Source organism: Diospyros lotus, chromosome 12 (genome assembly GCF_014633365.1).
Source record: "Diospyros lotus cultivar Yz01 chromosome 12, ASM1463336v1, whole genome shotgun sequence".
Taxonomy (NCBI): domain Eukaryota; kingdom Viridiplantae; phylum Streptophyta; class Magnoliopsida; order Ericales; family Ebenaceae; genus Diospyros; species Diospyros lotus.
In genome coordinates, this window is record NC_068349.1 from 5,392,755 (window position 1) to 5,413,245 (window position 20,491).

Genomic DNA, 20,491 nt, shown 5'->3' on the forward strand with positions numbered 1-20,491 from the left:
TTAAAAAAATTAAAAAATATATTAAAAATTTATTGCGTCGCAATCCATTAAATTTTTTTTTAAAAATTTAGCGACACAATTTGTTTCTGTCGCTAAAAGTTATATATTTTTTAATTTAATTTTAATTTATTATTTAATTTTAAAATTTATTTATAATTAATTATTAAACAAATTATATAAAAATTCTAAAATTTATGTTTATAATATAAAAATTAATATTCAAACAAGATACTAATAATTGTTTATTACATGCTAATATAATTGTCTGTTACATATCAATCGTTACATAAAAATAACTGCAAAAACTAGTTATCTAAATCATCACCAGCATTAGGTGAGTCAGGTTGATGAGTCGATTGTGGCTGAGAAGAAGAAGAAGAAGGAACAATACCGCGAGTAGATGCAGTAAGTTGTTCAATCAAAAATCGCATCTCAAACATCTGTCGTCGAACATCGCTCAGCTCATGAGCCTACGAATTTATCTGTTCTGCCTGTGAATTTATCTGCTCCAACTGCACTTTTAATTTCTCTGTCATTTCTTGTATAACCGGGTTTTCATTAAGACCAGATGAAACAGAGGATAAGCTGCCAACGTCAGAAAATTTTGATTGGGATAAGGATCCCGTGCCGTAAATTCTCTTCTTCTTGTTTTTCCCCCCGGCAGCCTGGATGAATATCTGATCGCAATCTGGCTGCTGAGGCTCCTCAGACCCTTCATTTGGTTGAGTTGCTTGCTCTAGCAACTATCCATACATTTCCTACAACAGTTTAATGAAGAAAATAAAATAAATCAATTATGAATATTAAAGTTTATGTTAATTATAAAAATGATATTATTTACAATTAAAAAAAACTTACAATGACACTCGAAGAACGTCTGTCGACATACACCATCTGTCCTTCCTCAGTTTTTTTAGAATGAGTTTGTTCAAACAATTCAATCAGTGTAGGCTTTCTCCCAAACTCATGTGTCTAAAAAAAAATGATATAAAATTAACCATGTTAATAAAAAAAATTAAATATTAACAAATTAAATAAATTAAATTTCTCACCATTCGTCTTTTATACTCTGCTGAAGATATAGAACCCCCAGTATGGCGGGAAGGACCAGCCCCAAGGCCACCTGTCTCACTCAAACGGTTCAGCGATGCTTGTGCAGACCGTTTCTTGAAAGCTTCATCTTGTTCCCATTTCTGCATCCAACGATCCCAAACATCATCTGGCACAAAGATCGGTTTTCCATTGGCATGCCACTTACGAACGTTGTCGATATATCGTTTCACTGCTTTTTGTGCCCACTCTCTTCTCACTAATGCATCAATTACAGGATCCCACTAAAAAATTTTCTGTAAAAAAAAAAAAGATTAAATAATTTAAACATTTCTACATTAATAGTTGAAATATATATATATTATTAATTTGAATTTAATACCGCAAATTCATCCCAATACAAGTCTTTTGTCTCTAAAGGCACTTCTTTCCAAACATGACCTTCCTTATGAAGACGTTTCTTGAAGATTGTCGATATAATATGGGAGATATTCATTGTACGACAAAAGATGCTCCTGTATATAAATAATAATAATTAGTATAAAAATTAATACATGTCATAATGTAAAAAAAAATTAAAGTTACCCATCGCCATCTTGCTCTATAACATGTAGTGGTTCGGATGTAAAATGACTAGCAGTCGAGTGAGATGATGGATGTATTGGTGACTCTGCAGGAAGGGTCGGTGAAGAAGCAACTGCAGGGGCAGCAACAGGACATGCTGATGGGAGGGAGGCCGGTGAAATATCCCTCGAAATATGCGGTGCTGTAGTAGATGAGGTGGAAGTAACAGTAGACCCAGACGAGTTAGATCTAGAACCACTGTGTCCTGCACGATATCGTCCTCTAACACCTGTCATACCTATAATGAAATAAATCAATTAACAAAATCAATATCATTAATAATTAAACATAAGTATTTAAATCATAAAATTCACCTCTAATCACTATCATATAAGTTTACATCTGTGTCATTAGATTCTAAGTCGTCATCAGAATCTAATTGAAGAACTTGTTCATCCTCTGATTCAGAGTCATATTCAGAGTTTGATCACAAGACTTGCTCATCATACGATTCAGAATTATCTTCAGAATCAGATCTCAAAACTTGCTCATCATTCAACTCTGGGGCTTCATCAAATTCTGATTCCATAACTAGCTCATCATTTAAATCAGCGTGGTCACCATCATTCACTGTCTCAAGGATTTGGGCATCATCAACTGCGATATCGTGTAGTTCCACGTCATCCTCTTAGTAAGGCAACGCTTCACGTGGAAGGGTCGCCTCTTGATTATTAAAAGATTGTGGAACCTCTACTATGAACCTTGGTTTGACTTTTGTTACAACCAACCAATCGCTTTTGTTACGCCTCAAGCTTGGATATTCGCAAAAATATACTTGAATCGCTTGAGAAGCTAATACAAATTGCTTGTTTGTATTCCATTTCTTCTTTTCATTGACCTCGACGATCTTATATGCATGATAAATCTTCACCCCCTCGTTCAAAGTTGGAATAAACCAATCGCCCTTGAACAATACAACTTTCTTGAATGATGATACTGAAGGATACTCGAGCTCGACAATCTTTGTTATCCGACCATAATAGTCCTTCTCGGGATCATCGTAGTTGGATCCTTTAACGCACATGCCACTATTCATAGTGTATTTATTTGAACCATGGCTAATCGTGTGAAATTTAAATCCATTAACAAAGCAGCCAGGGTACATTGTAACAGTGTTAAAAGGTCCTTTTGCGAGATCCCTTATGTATGGATTGGTCACATTGTTCGTAGGATCGCGAGCCTATTAAATAAGATAGATATATAAGAAATAATTATATAAGAAATTGAGTGAAATTAATATTTTAATTAATCAACTCACATAATTATTGAACCAATAAGGGAATTCCTTATTTGTTAATTGTTCAATGATGTGGTCGCCAATGCCGAGATTACGTTGCCTTAGCTCAGCATCGTAAATTCTTGAAAAATTAAAAAGAAAAATGAAAATAACTACATTAGACTATTCAATTTAAATATAATTTAGAAATTAACAACAATTAATTAGCAAAATCTTACTACAGATGCGGTTCAACTTCTGGACAATTCATCAAAATATATCTGTGTGCAACATCATATTCTTCACCGAATAACATTCGTGACTTTTTACATCCAAATGGTCGACAAGAATGCTTCAAAATTGATAACTTCCCCTCCTGGTCATCCCCTTCATTTATAACACCAGCATCATTGCGCAGCACTCGTGTATGCCTTGTAACAACATAGTCCTCAAAGTAATGAGAACACAACAATGACGCTTCTTCCACAACGTATGAATTAGAAATAGAGCCTTCCACTCGAGCTTTATTTCTAACTGTTTTCTTCAACTTTCCAAGGTATCTATATAAAATGTATATAGTAATTAGATAAGTGAACTACAAAATAAATATGTTTCTTATAAAATAGAAAAAAAAATTATCAATCTAATAAATAGTACCTTTCAAACGGATACATCCATCGATATTGAACTGGACCTGCTATCCTTGCTTCATAAGCCAAATGGACTGGAAGATGCTCCATAGAGTCAAAGAAACTTGGAGGGAATATGAGCTCCAACTTACACAAAGTGATGGGGATGTCGTTCTCTAATTTCATCATATGCTCACTTTTAATAGTGGTCGATGTCAAATCTTTGAAGAAAAGACTCAACTCAGTCAATGACTCTCATACTTTTTGCGGTAGTAATTCTTGAAATGCAACGGGCACCAACCTTTGCATGAACACATGACAATCGTGACTTTTCATCCCAAACAACTTAAGCTTCTTTATGTCAACACATCTAGCCATGTTCGACACATACCCATCAGGAAATTTTAGATTTTTTACCCACACACACAAGACAGCTTTTTCTTTCTTGTTCAGAGTAAAAGTTGATTGAGTAATGCGGCGACAATATTGATTCAACTCTTCTCTTGACTTCACCGTGTCCTTAGTTTTGCCCAGTACATTCATCACTGTATTGAACACATTTTCAAACACGTTTTTCTCTATATGCATAACATCCAAGTTGTGTCGAATAAGTTGAGTTTTCCAATAAGGCAAATCCCAAAAAATGCTCTTACTCTTCCAACAACTACCATGACTGTTATCCGCATTAGTCTGTGCAGCATTGGGTTGTGTCGTCTTCACTAAACCCATCTCGTCCAAGGAAGTAAGTATCTCAGGTCCAGACAGTACAGGAGGTGGTGTTTTTTTTTACCAAAGTATTTTTGCGAAATCCATACCTATTCCGTCGATACGGATGATCTCGATGCAAGAATTTTTTATGGTTGTCAAACCATGAAATCTTTCGACTCTTTCATAGGTAAAATGCGTCCGAGTGAATCGTGCAATAAGGACATGCCAGCTTTCCTGTCATGCTATACCCCGAGAGCATTGAATATGCAGGAAAATCACTAATGGTCCACATCAAAGCCGCTCTCAATTGGAAATTTTGTTTCAATGAGATATCATATGCATGCACACCAACATCCCACAAATGTTTCAACTCTGCAATAAGGGGTTGTAAGAAAACATCAAGTTTTGCCTTAGGATTCTCTGGTCCTAGCACTGGCACCGTTAAGAACATTGTCGTATCCTTCATACACATCTAGGGTGGTAAATTATACACCATGACAATGACAGGCCAACAAGAATATTGCTTCCCAGATTGACCAAACGGCTGAAACCCATCAGTACAAAGACCAAGTCTGACATTCCTTTTCTCGGCAGCAAATTCCCTATGAGTCTCGTTAAAATGAATCCACGCAGGGGAATCCGACAGATGACTCATGACTCCATCTTCGACCACATGATCTGCGTGCCACCTCATTTCTGCTGCTGTTGAATTGGATGCATACAATCTCAAAAGCCGAGGAGTTAAAGCAAATATTGCATCTTCTTATAAGGAACACAAGTTTTTTGTCGTTTGCTACTGTCAGCTTGATCAACTTGCTTGTACCGATTCTCATGACAAAACTTACAGACTGTTAAATCACTATCATCACCCCAAAAAATCATACAGTTATTTCTACAACAATCAATTTTCTCAATAGCAAGGCCCAACCCTCGAACCAGTTTTTTAGTACTGTAAAAATTATCAATCATCGTATTAGGTTCAGGAAGAACCTCCTTAAGTAATTCACAAAGTTGATTAAATCCCCTCTCAAATAGATGGTGCTCTGACTTAAAGCTAAGCAATCTAGAAACAAGCGACAACTGCGTATGCTTTCGACAACCAGGATATAACTCTTTTTTTGCAGCACTAAGCATGTCATAGAATGGTTGAGCTTCCGGATTTGGAGGTTCCTCCTCCATATTCGGATTGAAATCAGGCCCGGTAGCATCCATTACCATAGTCTCAAATAAGTTACTTTGATCTGCTTCAAGCGTTGATGCTAAGTAAGACATATCGACCGAATCTACCGTAGCAATAACTTCCCCATGAAGTGTCCACTCATAATACCCCGGTACGAAACCTTTGGTGAGCAAGTGACTTGTCACGGTATCCTGGTCACGAAAAGCCGTGTTCCTACACTTTGGTTGATTACAAGGACATTTAATCTTATTCCCATCCATCCACTCTGGTTGACTCTTAGCTAAATTAACAAACTTCTCAACACCCTTGATAAATTCCGTAAAAACATAACCATCATCCTTACGCCTGATATACATCCACTGACGATCTGATCTCATTTTTTTCCTGTACCATTAAATAATAAAAAATTACTAAATTATAATTATAATATTTTTTTATTTGAGTTGTTTTAATATTTTTCCATTGAACTACTCCTCATAACTCCTCCTTAAAATTTGAAGGTTAGGACCTATCCCATCCGGAAATGAATCGTGATATGACCACTAGCAGACGCATTTACTCACGATACGAAATTTCGGCAGCATCTCAGCACAGTTCTCTAGATGCACGATAAAGATTATGTGTTGATTCATACAAGTTAAACTCAATTTGAGTCAATTGCATGAATCAAAACATATTCCTATATGCAACCGGAGAACAACATGAAATGCTACTGAATTTTCGTACCATGCATGAGTAAATTAATGCGTATTCGCTGGGCACACAACACGACACCAAATTTTCAGACTATCCAACTGGACAATTCAATGATCTCCTCGCTCCATCGAGGAAGTCACCGAACGGGAATCTAAGGTTAAGTTCTAACAAATTTAATTAAATAGCTAAAAAATATTTAATTAATTATATTTTTATTTAATATAATTTTTAGAGAAAATTAGACAAAATCTCTTCTATAGAAGGACTACACCCTATAGGATACCCATAATCAAATTTACATAATGAATAATCAAATACACAATTAGATACACACATACACATAATCAAATACACTAAATTAACACACATATATATTTGTATACATAAATTAAACTAAATTAAATTTACACTAAACTAAATTAAATTAACACTAAATGAATTTACACTAAACTAAATTAACACACATATCTGTATACATAATCAAATAAACATAATCAAATATACATTAACACACAAGCGAGCGCGTATATCTATATAATACGCTAAATTAATAATTTTAAAATATTAAATGTACACAAAACATAAAATACTATAAAAAAATACACAAAATAATAGGATACACATAATCAAATGTACATAATGAATAATCAAATACACAATTAGATACACACATAAACATAATCAAATACACTAAATTAACACACATATCTATATACATAAACTAAACTAAATTAAATTAACACTAAATTAATTTACACTAAACTAACACTAAACTAAATTAAATTAACACTAAATGAATTTACACTAAACTAAATTAACACACATATCTGTATACATAATCAAATAACACACATAATCAAATAAATATAATCAAATATACATTAACACACACGCATGTAAACTAACACTAAATTAAATTAACACCAAATACAGAAATGAAGTAAATAAATCTATCTATATATATATATATAGAGAGAGAGAGAGGACCTTCTGGAAGTGGCGGCGGTGGCGTGGCGGGGGCGACAGCGGTGCGCAGCAGGGGCGACGATTTAGGGACGCGGCTGGCGATGGCGTGGGTGGGTTACGCGGTGGCGAGAGAGGGAGAGAGACAGAGAGAAGGGGGCGGGCGAGGGGCGGCGATGATGAGGCGGGTGGGTAGGCTGCGAGTGAGAGAGAGAAAGAGAGAGGGAGAGAGAGAGGCAGTGTGGGCGAGGGGCGACGACGATGGGGAGACAGAGAAAGAGAGGGAGAGAGATATGCATTGTGGGTGACGATGGTGGGTTGGCCGCGGGTGAGAGAGAGAAAGAGAGAGGGAGAGTGAGAGGCAGTGTGGGAAAGAGGGAGAGACAATGAGCGAGGGCGAGGGCGAGGGCCAGCCGCGAGAGGTGAGAGTGAGGGCCAGGGCGAGTGCGAGAGATCGAATGAGAGAGAGGGAGAAGGGGCACACAAAGAGGAGGGTGTGGCAGAGGGTTTTATGGGGGGAAGGGAAGGAGGGGGGGATGGGGGGTTTACGGGGATAAGTGAAAGAGGCGGTGAAATTAATTTAAATCATTGCATTTTAAATTAATATTAATTTAAAAAATACTTATATTATAAATCTAATAATTATAATAAATTGATTTGATATGTTATAAAAACTATTTTAATAAAAAATTTATAAAAGATAAAAAAAATTCAAAAATATTGTAACAATATTCTTAATATATTTTGAATGTTGAGTAGTCTTTAATTTTTTAAAAAAGAAAATTTTGATTATTTTCTCTTTCATATTCCTTCATTATTAGGGGTACGTAAATGATCGGTTCAATTATCAAATTAATCAAAAAATCAATAAATTGAATTGAGAAATTAAACTAAAGGGAAATTCTATTCACAGCGAGGGTTTTACTCTTCGTAGCATTTTCCCACCAAATTTTTTTATCATTTTTCAAAAATTCTATTTTACCCTTCTGTCACCCCATCATCTTCCTTCCCTTTTTATTCTGCATAGTCACTCCATGTCTCTTTCTCTCTCATTATACCCATTTCTTTCTCTCTCACACCTATCTCTTCATCTCTCTCTCCCAATGAGCACACACAAGCACACACACAAATATGTACATATATATATACAAACACACACACAGAGATAATTTATTATAATCAAATAAAATTAAAAAAATATAAATAAATAAAATATTTTTAAATATCTGTATTTTAAATAATTATAAATTTTTTAACTAATTTTAAATTTTAAATTATCGTGAGTTAAATTTTTGATACTCAAAAAAATTTAAAATTAGTTAATTTATCTTATTAAATTACTTAAAGATACATATACTTAAAATTAGTTATTCAATCAACTAATTTAATAAGATATATATTTTTAAAAATTAGTTGAATTTATTTAAAGATATATGTATCTTTTTAAAAATAATTTATTAAATAAATTCAACTAATTTATTTTTAAAAAGAATTAACTAATTTAATTTATTTAAAGATGGATGTATCTTTTTAAAAGAATTAACTAATTTATTTATTAAATAAATTCAACTAATAAGATATATATATCTTTTTAAAAAGAATTTATTTATTTATATTTTTTATTTTATTTTATTATAATAAAAAAAATTAATTAAAATTAAAAAAAAAAAAAAAAAAACTTCCCCTAAAGCCAACTTTCGGGAAACAATGGGTTCCCCGAAAGCTAGCTTTCGGGGAACACTTTTGATTGTTAAAAACAATTTAAAATTAATTATTTAATACACTTTTGATTGTTAAAAATAATTTAAAAATAATTATTTTATTTTATTAAATTACTTAAAAATACATATACTTAAAATTAGTTATTCAATCAACTAATTTAATAAGATATATATCTTTAAAAATTAATTAAATTTATTTAAAGATATATGTATCTTTCTAAAAATAATTTATTAAATAAATTCAACTAATTTATTTTTAAAAAAATTTAACTAATTTAATTTATTTAAAGATGGATGTATCTTTTTAAAAGAATTAACTAATTTATTTATTAAATAAATTCAACTAATAAGATATATGTATCTTTTAAAAAAGAATTTATTTATTTGTATTTATTTATTTTATTTTATTATAATAAAAAAGTAATTAAAATAAAAAAAAACTTCCCCGAAAGCTAGCTTTCGGGGAACCAGCATGCCCCTCCAGATTTCGAGGAACCCAGTGTTCCCCGAAAGCTGGGGGTCGGGAACGCCCCCGAAAGCCGCTTTCGGGGGCATTCCCGACCCCCAGCTTGGGAATTTTTTTTATTTTAATTAATTTTTTTATTATAATAAAATAAAATAAAAAATACAAATAAATAATTTTTTTAAAAAAGATATATATATCTTATTAGTTGAATTTATTTAATAAATAAATTAGTTAATTTTTTAAAAAAATAAATTAGTTGAATTTATTTAATAAATTATTTTTAAAAAATACATATATCTTTAAATAAATTCAATTAATTTTTAAAGATATATATCTTATTAAATTAGTTGATTGAATAACTAATTTTAAGTATATGTATTTTTAAGTAATTTAATAAAATAAAATAATTAATTTTAAATTATTTTTAACAATCAAAAGTGTATTAAATAATTAATTTTAAATTATTTTTAACAATCGAAATTGTTCCACCCACTGTTTCCCGAAAGTTGGCTTTTGGGGAATTTTTTTTATTTTAATTAATTTTTTTATTTTAGTAAAATAAAATAAAAAAATAAAAAATATAAATAAATAAATTCTTTTTAAAAAGATAGATATATCTTATTAGTTGAATTTATTTAATAAATAAATTAGTTAATTCTTTTAAAAAGATACATCCATCTTTAAATAAATTAAATTAGTTAATTCTTTTTAAAAATAAATTAGTTAAATTTATTTAATAAATTATTTTTAAAAAGATATATATATCTTTAAATAAATTCAACTAATTTTTAAAGATATATATCTTATTAAATTAGTTAATTGAATAACTAATTTTAAGCATATGTATCTTTAATTATTTAATAAGATAAATTAACTAATTTTAAATTTTTTTGAGTATCAAAAATTTAGCTCACGATAATTTAAAATTTAAAATTTAAAATTAGTTAAAAAATTTATAATTAGTTAATTTATAATTATTTAAAATACATATATTTAAAAATAATTTATTTATTTATATTTTTTTAATTTAATTTTATTATAATAAATTATCTATGTTTGTGTGTGTTTGTATATATATATATACATATTTGTGTGTGTGCTCATTGGGAGAGAAAGAGATGGAGAGATAAGTGTGAGAGAGAAATAAATGGATATAATGAGAGAGAAAGAGAGATGGAGTGACTGTGCAGAGTAAAAAGGGAAGAAAAATGATGGGGTGACAGAAGGGTAAAATAAGATTTTTAAAAAATGATAAAAAAAATTGGCGAGGAAATGCTGCGAAGAGTAAAACTCTCGTTGTAAATAGAATTTCCCTAAACTAAATTGACTTGACCGATTAAACCCAATAAAATAAATTAGTTAGAAAAAACTAAATATAGACTACATAAACTAAACAGATTCAATAAACTGAACAAACACATAAAAAAATTAATTAAAATTGAATTAACCGATAAACCAAATAAGCTAAAAAATCGAACAAGCTGAAAAATTGTATGATAGGCCAAAAACGACGTCATTTTATTACCATAAAAATATCATTGTCTTAAAATCCAATCGATTCAATTATTTTTAACTAAAAAATATAATCGAAAACAAAAAACTAATTTTTTATAAAAACATTAATTGAATAGAAGTAATTTTTTTAAAAAATTGATAATTTTTTATTAATTTGATTCAATTAATTCAATTATACCAAATTTTAATTAATTTGATTCAATAAAGTAGTAAAAACCAAAAATAAAATTAGAAATAAAAAAATAATACATTTTAAAAACTAACGATATATTGTCATACAAACAAAGAGTTTATATCGAATTTTAATTAATTTGATTCAATAAAGTAGTAAACAACAAAAATAAAATTAAAAATTTAAAAAAACATAAATATTTAAAACTAACGATATACTATTATACAAACAAATAAATAAACTTTTTATTATAGTTATACTATCATATAGTGTAACTATTAAGGGAGAAAATCATTATTCAATATCTTAGTCCGAAAATTATTTCGGACTTATCTTCATACTCACTTATCCTGCTCATTTTAACAAGCGCTACATAAATATATTAAATAAATATTTTATTATATATTTTATTTTTTATTATGAATGACTTAATTATACATTTAATTGTTTCATTTTTATATAATTCTCCTAATTATAGAGAATGAGACATTGATAAGATAGCTCATAAACTCTTTTCTATATAATGTTATCCCTCGATATTGTTTTATTTTTATTTTTATGCACACGAAATTTATTAATTAATGTAATTAGAATTTAGTAATATTATGATTTTTAAATTTAATATATTTATCTTAACATATTTATCTAAATTTAATATATTTAAATTTAATATATTTATCTAAATTTATAAAAAGATTTAATTAAATATACATTAATATATTAAATTTCTTATAGAATTTAATATTTATATATTTAAATATTTATAAATTAATTAAATAAATAAATAAAATTTAAGTTTAGCGATAGATTAAAAGTTCCGTCTCTATATCAGCGATGAACTCAGACAATTCGTCACTAAATTTTTTTATTTATTTTTTGTTATTTGATTCAGTATTAAATTTTAATTTTTTATTTTTAAAATTGGCTACGGAAAAAACTTTCTGTCTCCATATTTGAAAAGCAAAAAATTTACAATTAAAATTTAATTTTTTAGCGACGAAAATAGTTTTGCGTCGCTAAAAGTAGTGACAGAATATTAAATTTGTTGCAAAATTTAATTTATTATTATTTTTAATTTAAACTAATATATTTTTCTTATTTTAAACTTTAGGGACGGAATTTATTTCCGTCTCTGATATTTGCGACGGAAGATAAATTCCATCGCTAAAATTAACGATAGAAAATAAATTCCGTCTCTATCTAAAAATGTATTTTTTATTTTTTTATTATTAAAATAAATTCCCGCCTCTTGAATTTATTTATTTTTAATATTTTTATTATATAAAAATTAATATAACTTATAAAAATAAAAATAATAATTATTTAATTGATAAAAATAATGTATTTTAAATAAAATTTTATTATTAAATAATTTAAATAAAATCTTACTGTAATTATCTAAAATGTGATAATAAAATAATTTAAATTATTGTATTAATATATTGAATTATTTATTAATAGTTTGTTATATTAAAAAATTAATTTTTCTATAAATAAAAATTATATTAAACGAAATCTACATAATATTTATAAATTTTTAGGGTAATTTTTGAGTTTCATAAAAAAATTTAAAAATTTAAAAAATAAAAATTAAAAACATTCACTGAACTTAAAATAAGTTTTTAACTTGTTTGTTGCAACTTCTTTGAGAGATGTACAAGCTGGGGTACCCCAGCTTTGAAAAAGATAGTAGAAGCTATAAGTTATAATTCTACAAGTTAAAACAAACAATACATTACCACTTTTTTAAAGTTAGAAGTTAAAAATTACATCTTTTAAACTACAAAAAATAGGCCCATTATGGTTTTTAAACTTTTTAACTTAGCAAAAAATTTTCATATTTATAAAGAGAAAGAAATTGACAAGATAACTCTTAGACTCCTTTCTATATAATGTAATCCCTCAATATTTTTTTATTTTTATGATTTCTAAAATTTAAAATAAAGAAAATTTCAATAATATTTTGATTTTTAAACTTTTTATTTATTTTTCAAATATAATGTTTGTTTACATTTTGCATACAGTTAATAAATATTACAAATAATTAATTATTATACATTTAATTGATATAGTTAGAATTTAGCAATATTATGATTTTTAATATTAATATATTCATTTAAATTATATAAATTAATTTTTTCATATTCATCTCATGGTTAAATGTATATTTAAATATTCATTCCAAATTTAAATATTTATAGATTAATTAAATAAAATAAATAAAAATTAAAAATTAATGGTAGCAATGGAATATTCAATCCGTGACTAAATCAGCGACGGAATTGGATAATCCGTCGCTAATTTTATTTCTTTATTTATTTTTTAAATTTAAAATTTTATTTTAATTATTTAAACTAATATTAAAATTAATTTTTTATTTTAAAAGATTGCGACGGAATTAGTTTCCGTCGCGAATCATAGCGACAGAAAACAATTCCGTCGCTATATAAAAATTAATTTTTATTTTTTTTATTATTATTAAAATTTAACGACGGAACGTCTTTTCGTCGCTAAAAATAGCGACGGACATAATTTTCCGTCGTTAAATTTTAGAAATAAAAAAATTTTATTTAAAATTTTATTTTAATTATTTAAACTAATATTAAAATTAATTTTTTACTTTAAAATTTTGTGAGAGTAAAAATTTTCTGTCGCTAAAAATAGCTATAGACATAATTTTCGTCGCTAGATAAAAATTTAATTTTTATTTTTTATTACTATTAAAATTTAGCGACAGAAAATTATTTTCGTCTCTATTTTTAATGACGGATTTTATTTTTCGTAGCAAAAAAAATAATTTTTTAATTTTTTTTGCGACGAAAATTTTTCGTCGCTAAAATCCGTTGCTAATTCTCAAAAAAAAAAAAAAATTTGTAATCCGTTGCAATTCCGTCGCTGTTCCATCGCAAAATAGCGAAAGAAATATCCGTCGTTGAAAATCTGTCGCTAAATCTCGAATTTCTTGTAGTGGTACTGTAGAGATAAGCTCCTAAAAATGTGCCGTAGACTTATTCAATTGAAGACTAAATAAAACTTGACTCAGTAAAACAAAAAAGACCGTTTGAGTTTAATTTCTAATATCATTAGTTCCACCATCACATTGTCTTTCAAGTTTCCTCTATAAAAGAGAATCCCTTAGTCAGTTGCGAGAACTTTATCATGCAGGGCCATAATGCCAATACGGTAGTTTCATTTTGGAGCTCGCTCTTAGTTTAGTGTGGAGATTCTTCTAGCCTAGTTGAGCGAGCTTTAAAGGCTCTTTACTTTTTGCATCCCTCCCTTCTTGAGTTAGGGTTTTCTCCCCAATCATCATGACAATTCATCATGAAAATCAAATAAGAAATTTCAATAGCTTGTGCAACAATCAATTCATCGTTTTGTTTACCAGAAGCACTAACAATAGTTAGAAGTTAATTTTGTTAAAATATGAGAGACGAGGATGATTGCTTTAGATGCAATCACTAATGCCAATTGTGAATAATGAGATTAGCAATAAACATAATAAACATAAGAACATTCTTTACAAACCAAAGCTTGTAGTCCATTCCATTCACCCCTCATATTACATGCTGATCATAGCCTTGCTCTCAAATATTTTGAACATCTAACTTATGATTAGAAACGACTAAAACTATTCCTTAGTGTTGATGTTGAAGTATCTTGAACATGAATAAAGCCTAATTTTTTTTTTATGATAAATCCATCTCAATCCAAAAATTTTGAGATAATAGTCATTTGCTCTCTCTTAGACTCATCTAGATATTAAGGTTTAATTAGATAACTTATTTAAATGGTGAGAGATAAATTTATCTTAAAAGTTTAAGATAAGAAGTCATATAAATTATTTTTAAATAAATATAATAAAAAATACTTTTATTTAAAATATTTTTTATATCATATTTTTTTTCAATCTATATATTAATTAACAAATATTATCTAAATAAAATGTTAAATAAGAAAGGTTACTCAGATATCTTCTATTATTTTTAAATTATATTTAAAAAATATGTAATTTTGAAAAATAAATATAAAAAAAATTATCTCTCGGAGGGGACCTTAAAATACGTATTTTAAGGATGTGGACACGGCGGTGTTGCTTGACGTGCAATCTGAATAATTTCGCCTTGTCCGCGGGGTGGTGATTATTTGGTTTGTGTAACCGTAACGTGTGCATCGAGATTGACTTGTCAAGTCATGGTCATAAAAAACCATAACTTTTGGGTTGATGTAATTGAACCGAAAAAGCAAACAGGGCAGGGACAAACTGGGCCATGGGCCCCAAAATCCAGAGACTCCTCTCACGTCTTTGAGACAATTGACAACTAAAGGGGATGCAGTTTCTTTCTCTGGGTCATTTATTATTTATTTGGGTAAAATGTACGTATATTTTGAATTTTAAACTTTAGATGAGGTAACAATTTTGCATCACATCATGAAAAATTTTCTGGTCCCCTTTGCTTGATAGCCTTTCCCTTCTTCTCACCCTTGTTTCCTAGCTCTTCGCTAGGTGATGTACGCAATTAATTATAATCAAATTAAATTAATTAAAAATTATGAATTGAATTGAATCAAATTATATGTGATAATCGAATTAAATCGGTCAACTAACTCTAATAAATCGAACTACCTAAACTCAAACTAACGAAACATAAACTGTAATAATTAAATCGAACTGAAACACAAAATAACCAATAGCCAAATATTAGTTTAGCTTTGCCGTTGCCAGTGGCCAGTGATTCTTACGATCAGAATCGATTATCTGATTTCCTCAATCACGGTGATCTACATATCCAAAAATAAAAAATATCTAATGGTAGCCAATCACAGGTCCCGTATTTGAATCTCACTTTTGGATTCCGTGATTTACCTCTTCTGCAAAAATCATGAGACTGAGTTGCGATGGAGCTTTAAGGTGAGGGATTTCACATTTGGTCCAAAAAAAAAAAAATATCTAATGGTTAAATTTTAGTAGACCTAGGTTTCAATATAAAATAAAAGTACCTGAAAAACTTACCAAAAAACCATTAGCGTCGTCCTCATTTTTATCTCTAGCCTTCGCCATCAATAAGGAATGGTGGAGGGAGAGAGAAGAAACGAAGAGATGAGGAGACAAGGCAGTGCAGCCAGTGCCTAATCTACGAAGAAATGACAAAATGGCGAGAGAAAGAGTCAGAGAGATAGAAGAGACGAAAAGAAGACATACATTGTGGGGTGCCATGCGGGGGTGGGTGCTTTGTTCGGTTGAGGTGCCGCGCTCGAGTGGGGGAGGGGGGTGCACGGTTCGGTTCAATTTGGAGGGTGGGTGGGTTATGGCTATACGATTTGGTTAGGTTTGATTTTTTGACTATTTATATTAAAATAATCGTACCAAACTAAATAATCGATTTTTAAGAAAAGAGATAACCAAATTGAATCGATCGAATTTATTGATTCAATTCAATTAATTCGATTTACCCAAACTTATGCTCACCCCTACATATGGGGAAGATCTAGTTTTTTGGTCTTTGTTTTCAGTGTCTCTTGATTCCCTATATAGATGTTAGGTTAATGTGATGGTTCGTCTCTAATAGCCAGTTGTGAGTCTTTTTTTGAATTTGTCAGAGTGCATGTCCTTCCTTTTTTAGGCAATTTTATTCTTTATGCGCTTTTGCAAAAGAAGAACTAGAAAAAAAGGATAAAGAAGACAGGTGATTTAGTCATTAATCACCATAATAGTGGCTAGTGGCTGGTGTCTATAGTTTGTGTTATTAAACTACTTTCATATGTAATGTAAGTTAGTCATTGCACGAAGACAAGCGCAGCTTTCAAACCAGTACATTTCTCAAATGACAGTAAGGCATTGCCCAAGACAGGTATTGGAAAACAAATCCCCTATAAAAGAAAATCGAAAGCCAAAACAGAGACTGTAATGACTCTAAATTGGGTTTAGGTGTTTTTTTTTTAATACTTAATTTTAACTCAAGGGTATTCTAAATATGGGTTGAAGTATTTTAATAATTTATTTTAATGGCATAAAATAATTGTGGATTAATATGAAATTTTTTTGGTGCATGTGATCATGAATTTAAGTGTATGGATGTAATTTTTAAGAATTTGAGAAATTAATATTTTGGACTCCATTTAAATAGTTAAATGAGAGTTTATGGGTTAAATAAATTGTTGGATTGGGCTTGAGCCCAACAGTAAAAGAGATTTAAATTTTAAAATGTGAAAAAAAAACAGAAAAGAAGAAAGATGAATTAAAATAAAAATAGTTGTCAAATGTCAAAAATGCCCCAAAAAACTTGTCTGCTACCAAAAAAAGAGGGGGCAAATAAGTCTTTTGAGGGGAACCGTGCAGTCCAACCTTCTCTGCTTGTCTTTTACTTTATGCACATATCATATCTCCACTTTTCAGTGCATATAATATACCCATATTGCTGCCTACTATTGCATTACTTCTTCTTTTTCATTAGCTGCTACGTGTTTTTGTTGCTGGTTGAGGGTTGCACCTTTCTATCAGACAAGTTCCTCCCGTATCTCTATTTTATTCTCAAGCCCAAGTTCTATCCATACACTTCTTATGTATTGCGTGAAATATAATCAATTGTTATTTTGTTTCTCTATATTTCAACCATTGTTCTGTTTCTTTATTCCCTGTGAGTTCCTTTGATGTATCCAAATAGGGTTTGATTTACCCCAAGATTTACTTAGGTAAGTAAAGGTTATATATATATAATATATATATACATACGTAGCAAGTATGGGCACTCTTCCCCTATTTCAAGCAAAACACACACACCTATATATATATATAACAACTTCCATTGTTGTACCAGTTGAGTGACCCACTTGTATATCCCTATATATATATATATATATATATGCTAACAGCCCTTGTATATACATGTACGCACGCCCCTGCTTCTGTTCCAGCCAATCCTCTATTTACATATTCATATATATAGATATATATGCACGGCAATGTAGTCTCTCTCTCTCTCCCTCCTTGTTTCATTTAATCCTCACCCACTTATATGTATACATATGCACGCATATTGAAACACCCATTGTGGACATAAACATCCAAATATATATATATGTATATATATATATTTAATACCATGTTCAACACTCACTGAAGGCCTAAGACACTTAACTAATATATATATATATATATATATGTATAGTTGCTACTCTCTCTAAGTTTAGAAATAAATGTAAGGCACTTAAATAATATATATATGTATGGTTGCTATTCTCTGTAAGTTTAGAAACAAACGTAAGGCACTTAAATAATATATATATATATATGTATATGTATGTTTGATATTTTGTAAGTTTAAGGTAAGACACTTAAAATATATATATATAAATATATATGTAACATATGTTTAATACTCTCTATAAGTTTAAGAGCACCCAAATAATATATATATACACATGGTTAACACCCATGCACCCATTGTATATTGCCATGAGTATTATTTAATTATCTATTAAATGAATTTTGAATATGCCTAAATTTATGAGAATTTATATCAAAATTTTCCTTGCATTTTTAATAGTCATTGAAATATGGCCAATAAATTAAATGCCATGGTGTGTAAAGATTAATAGATCTAATGTACATGATGTGGTTCTTTTAGTTGCATGGGAACTCTAATCATAAATTTGAAACTTTTTGTAAAGGTATACTTGTCATCAATATGTAGTATTAAACCATGGGGATACTTATTTATGCATTTGAGAGCATAGCATTCAAGTTGGTAACCTTGTGTGATTTCATAAATAGTATGTCGAAATATGATATATATATATATATACTACTATTATTATTAAATTTTGCGCACATATTATTTTGCGAGGAGGGAAGAGTACCCTAGAGTACCTGGCATGGGACGAGGTGGCCATAGCCCGGCAGATTGGCTTCATATTGAATGTGAGTTTTTACTCTCTTGATGCACTTTGGCATACGTTGTTTGATGGCTTGCGAGCCTATGAGATTGGATATTGATATTAAATTTATATGCACATTTGCATACTGGTACATGGTGGTATGATACATTTAACTTGGAATTGATCAAGTCTTAAATTGTGAAACTTGTATACAACTGTTGAGTTCTGGATTACTCTCTTTTGGTGTCACCTTATTCTTGGTTCTTGTTCATTGTTTATTGTCCTAGAACTTGTTGAGCCTTGTAGCTCACTTGATCTTCTTTGCCATTTCAGGTAAAGGGAAGGCTATTATTGGGGGCGAGTCCAGTGGGACTAAGGCCTAAGGATAGTGGTATACGGGAACGCGTCCTAACTTGAAGATCCTGTTTAGCATTTTGGTGAGGTTTGAGATGAAATGATTTTTATTTTGTTGGTTAACATTAGAGCCTCTTAATTATTTGGTATGGCCTTCGAGCCCCAAACTTGTGAGATATTGCAAGTGTAATTGAATCTTAATTTAGTTTCCGCCGCTAGTAATGAATTGAGTTGTTTATTTTATTATGGTTTGTTCTGTATCATCTATGTGATGACCTCCTTTCGAATATCCTATGCTAGCGAGAATATTCGAGAGTGGGCCCTTACAAAGACAAACCCAAAGTCCCAATAACAACAACCCAAAGAGCCAAATCTCAACGACAACTAGCCACCAACCCACTAAGGCAGAAGCAACATCGATGGGCCTAAGATCTAAAATCGTGGGCTTCTAATTAAGGAACTCAAGATTATCGATATCTTGTGATATAACTAAGGTAGATACTTGTCTTCTAACTCAAGAAGAGTTGTGTTGGATCAATACTTAAAAGACATCACTTGTCCCGTAAATGAGATGTATCCCTCATTTCTTTACCAACACATTATCTAATATTAAGATAACCTCTATTTCATCGCTTCCTTGTAGCCAAACACTTCATGATCTCCAAATAATTTGAGAGGTACATTGTCTCTTCGTTTGTTACTAATCTGAATGCCTTTGGTTTTTTTGTGGATTTTGCTGTAAATGTGCCAAGAACCTCTTGGATTTTGCTATAAATGTGCCAAGAAACTCTTTCGACTCTGGTGACGAAGAAAATATAGATCCACCCTACTAAATGGGGACACAATAGAGAATACTTGATCTTTGTTACACATAGATCATGTATTAGTTACTACATCTCAAATTTCATTCAAATTGATCATATGTATTGGCAATTAAGGGAACTGAGTAATGGATATCATGCTAATATAATTAATAATCCAAATTATAAGTGTGGCCATTTTCTAGTCTTTTGAGAGAGGGAGAGATTACCATGCAAAAGAGCAAACTTCTTTCAATTTCATCATCAAAACAGTTCCCATCTAATTTTAGGACAATCGTGTAAAAGAACATGTCCGCATGCTGCCAGTCTAACTCAAGTGATATGCTTTCGACAGACAAACGAGCAATTCTGTGTCTTCCACAATCTGCAAACTTGGTGAAAGCTTTGGGAGGGATTAATGGAGTCTTGCACAACAAACTCAAAGTACGGTGCACTAAGTAAGGTGATTGATGGTCCCAGGAAGACTACAAAAATTGTTTCCTACGAGATCCAAACATT

The 20,491-nt window shown here is 29.9% G+C and overlaps 2 protein-coding genes across 2 annotated transcripts; both read right to left on the reverse strand.

Annotated features, from left to right (window-relative positions):
- Positions 1-470: 470 nt before the first annotated feature.
- LOC127786798 (uncharacterized) lies at positions 471-1,910 on the reverse strand. The gene is made up of 5 exons (XM_052314460.1): positions 1,636-1,910; positions 1,433-1,565; positions 1,053-1,334; positions 859-972; positions 471-743 (listed from the first exon to the last, which is right to left on the reverse strand). The coding sequence occupies exons 1-5, from the start codon at positions 1,908-1,910 to the stop codon at positions 471-473; spliced, it is 1,077 nt and encodes a 358-aa protein (XP_052170420.1).
- A 2,498-nt stretch (positions 1,911-4,408) lies between these two features.
- On the reverse strand, positions 4,409-5,763 carry LOC127786799 (uncharacterized). Its single transcript, XM_052314462.1, has 3 exons — positions 5,073-5,763; positions 4,741-4,986; positions 4,409-4,659 (listed from the first exon to the last, which is right to left on the reverse strand). The coding sequence occupies exons 1-3, from the start codon at positions 5,761-5,763 to the stop codon at positions 4,409-4,411; spliced, it is 1,188 nt and encodes a 395-aa protein (XP_052170422.1).
- Between the last annotated feature and the right edge of the window lie 14,728 nt (positions 5,764-20,491).

Excerpts from the sequence above, each read along its gene's own strand:
- LOC127786798 (XM_052314460.1), bottom strand. The coding sequence starts at position 1,910 with ATGACAGGTGTTAGAGGACGATATCGTGCAGGACACAGTGGTTCTAGA. Across the intron at positions 1,566-1,635 it reads ATAGAGCAAGATGGCGATGG|GAGCATCTTTTGTCGTACAA; the intron begins GTAACTTTAATT and ends ATTTATATACAG. Across the intron at positions 1,335-1,432 it reads TGTATTGGGATGAATTTGCG|TGGGATCCTGTAATTGATGC; the intron begins GTATTAAATTCA and ends AAAATTTTTTAG.
- LOC127786799 (XM_052314462.1), bottom strand. The coding sequence starts at position 5,763 with ATGTATATCAGGCGTAAGGATGATGGTTATGTTTTTACGGAATTTATC. Across the intron at positions 4,987-5,072 it reads TGATAGTGATTTAACAGTCT|ATGCAATATTTGCTTTAACT; the intron begins GTAAGTTTTGTC and ends CCTTATAAGAAG. Across the intron at positions 4,660-4,740 it reads ATCTGGGAAGCAATATTCTT|TGCTAGGACCAGAGAATCCT; the intron begins GTTGGCCTGTCA and ends TAACGGTGCCAG.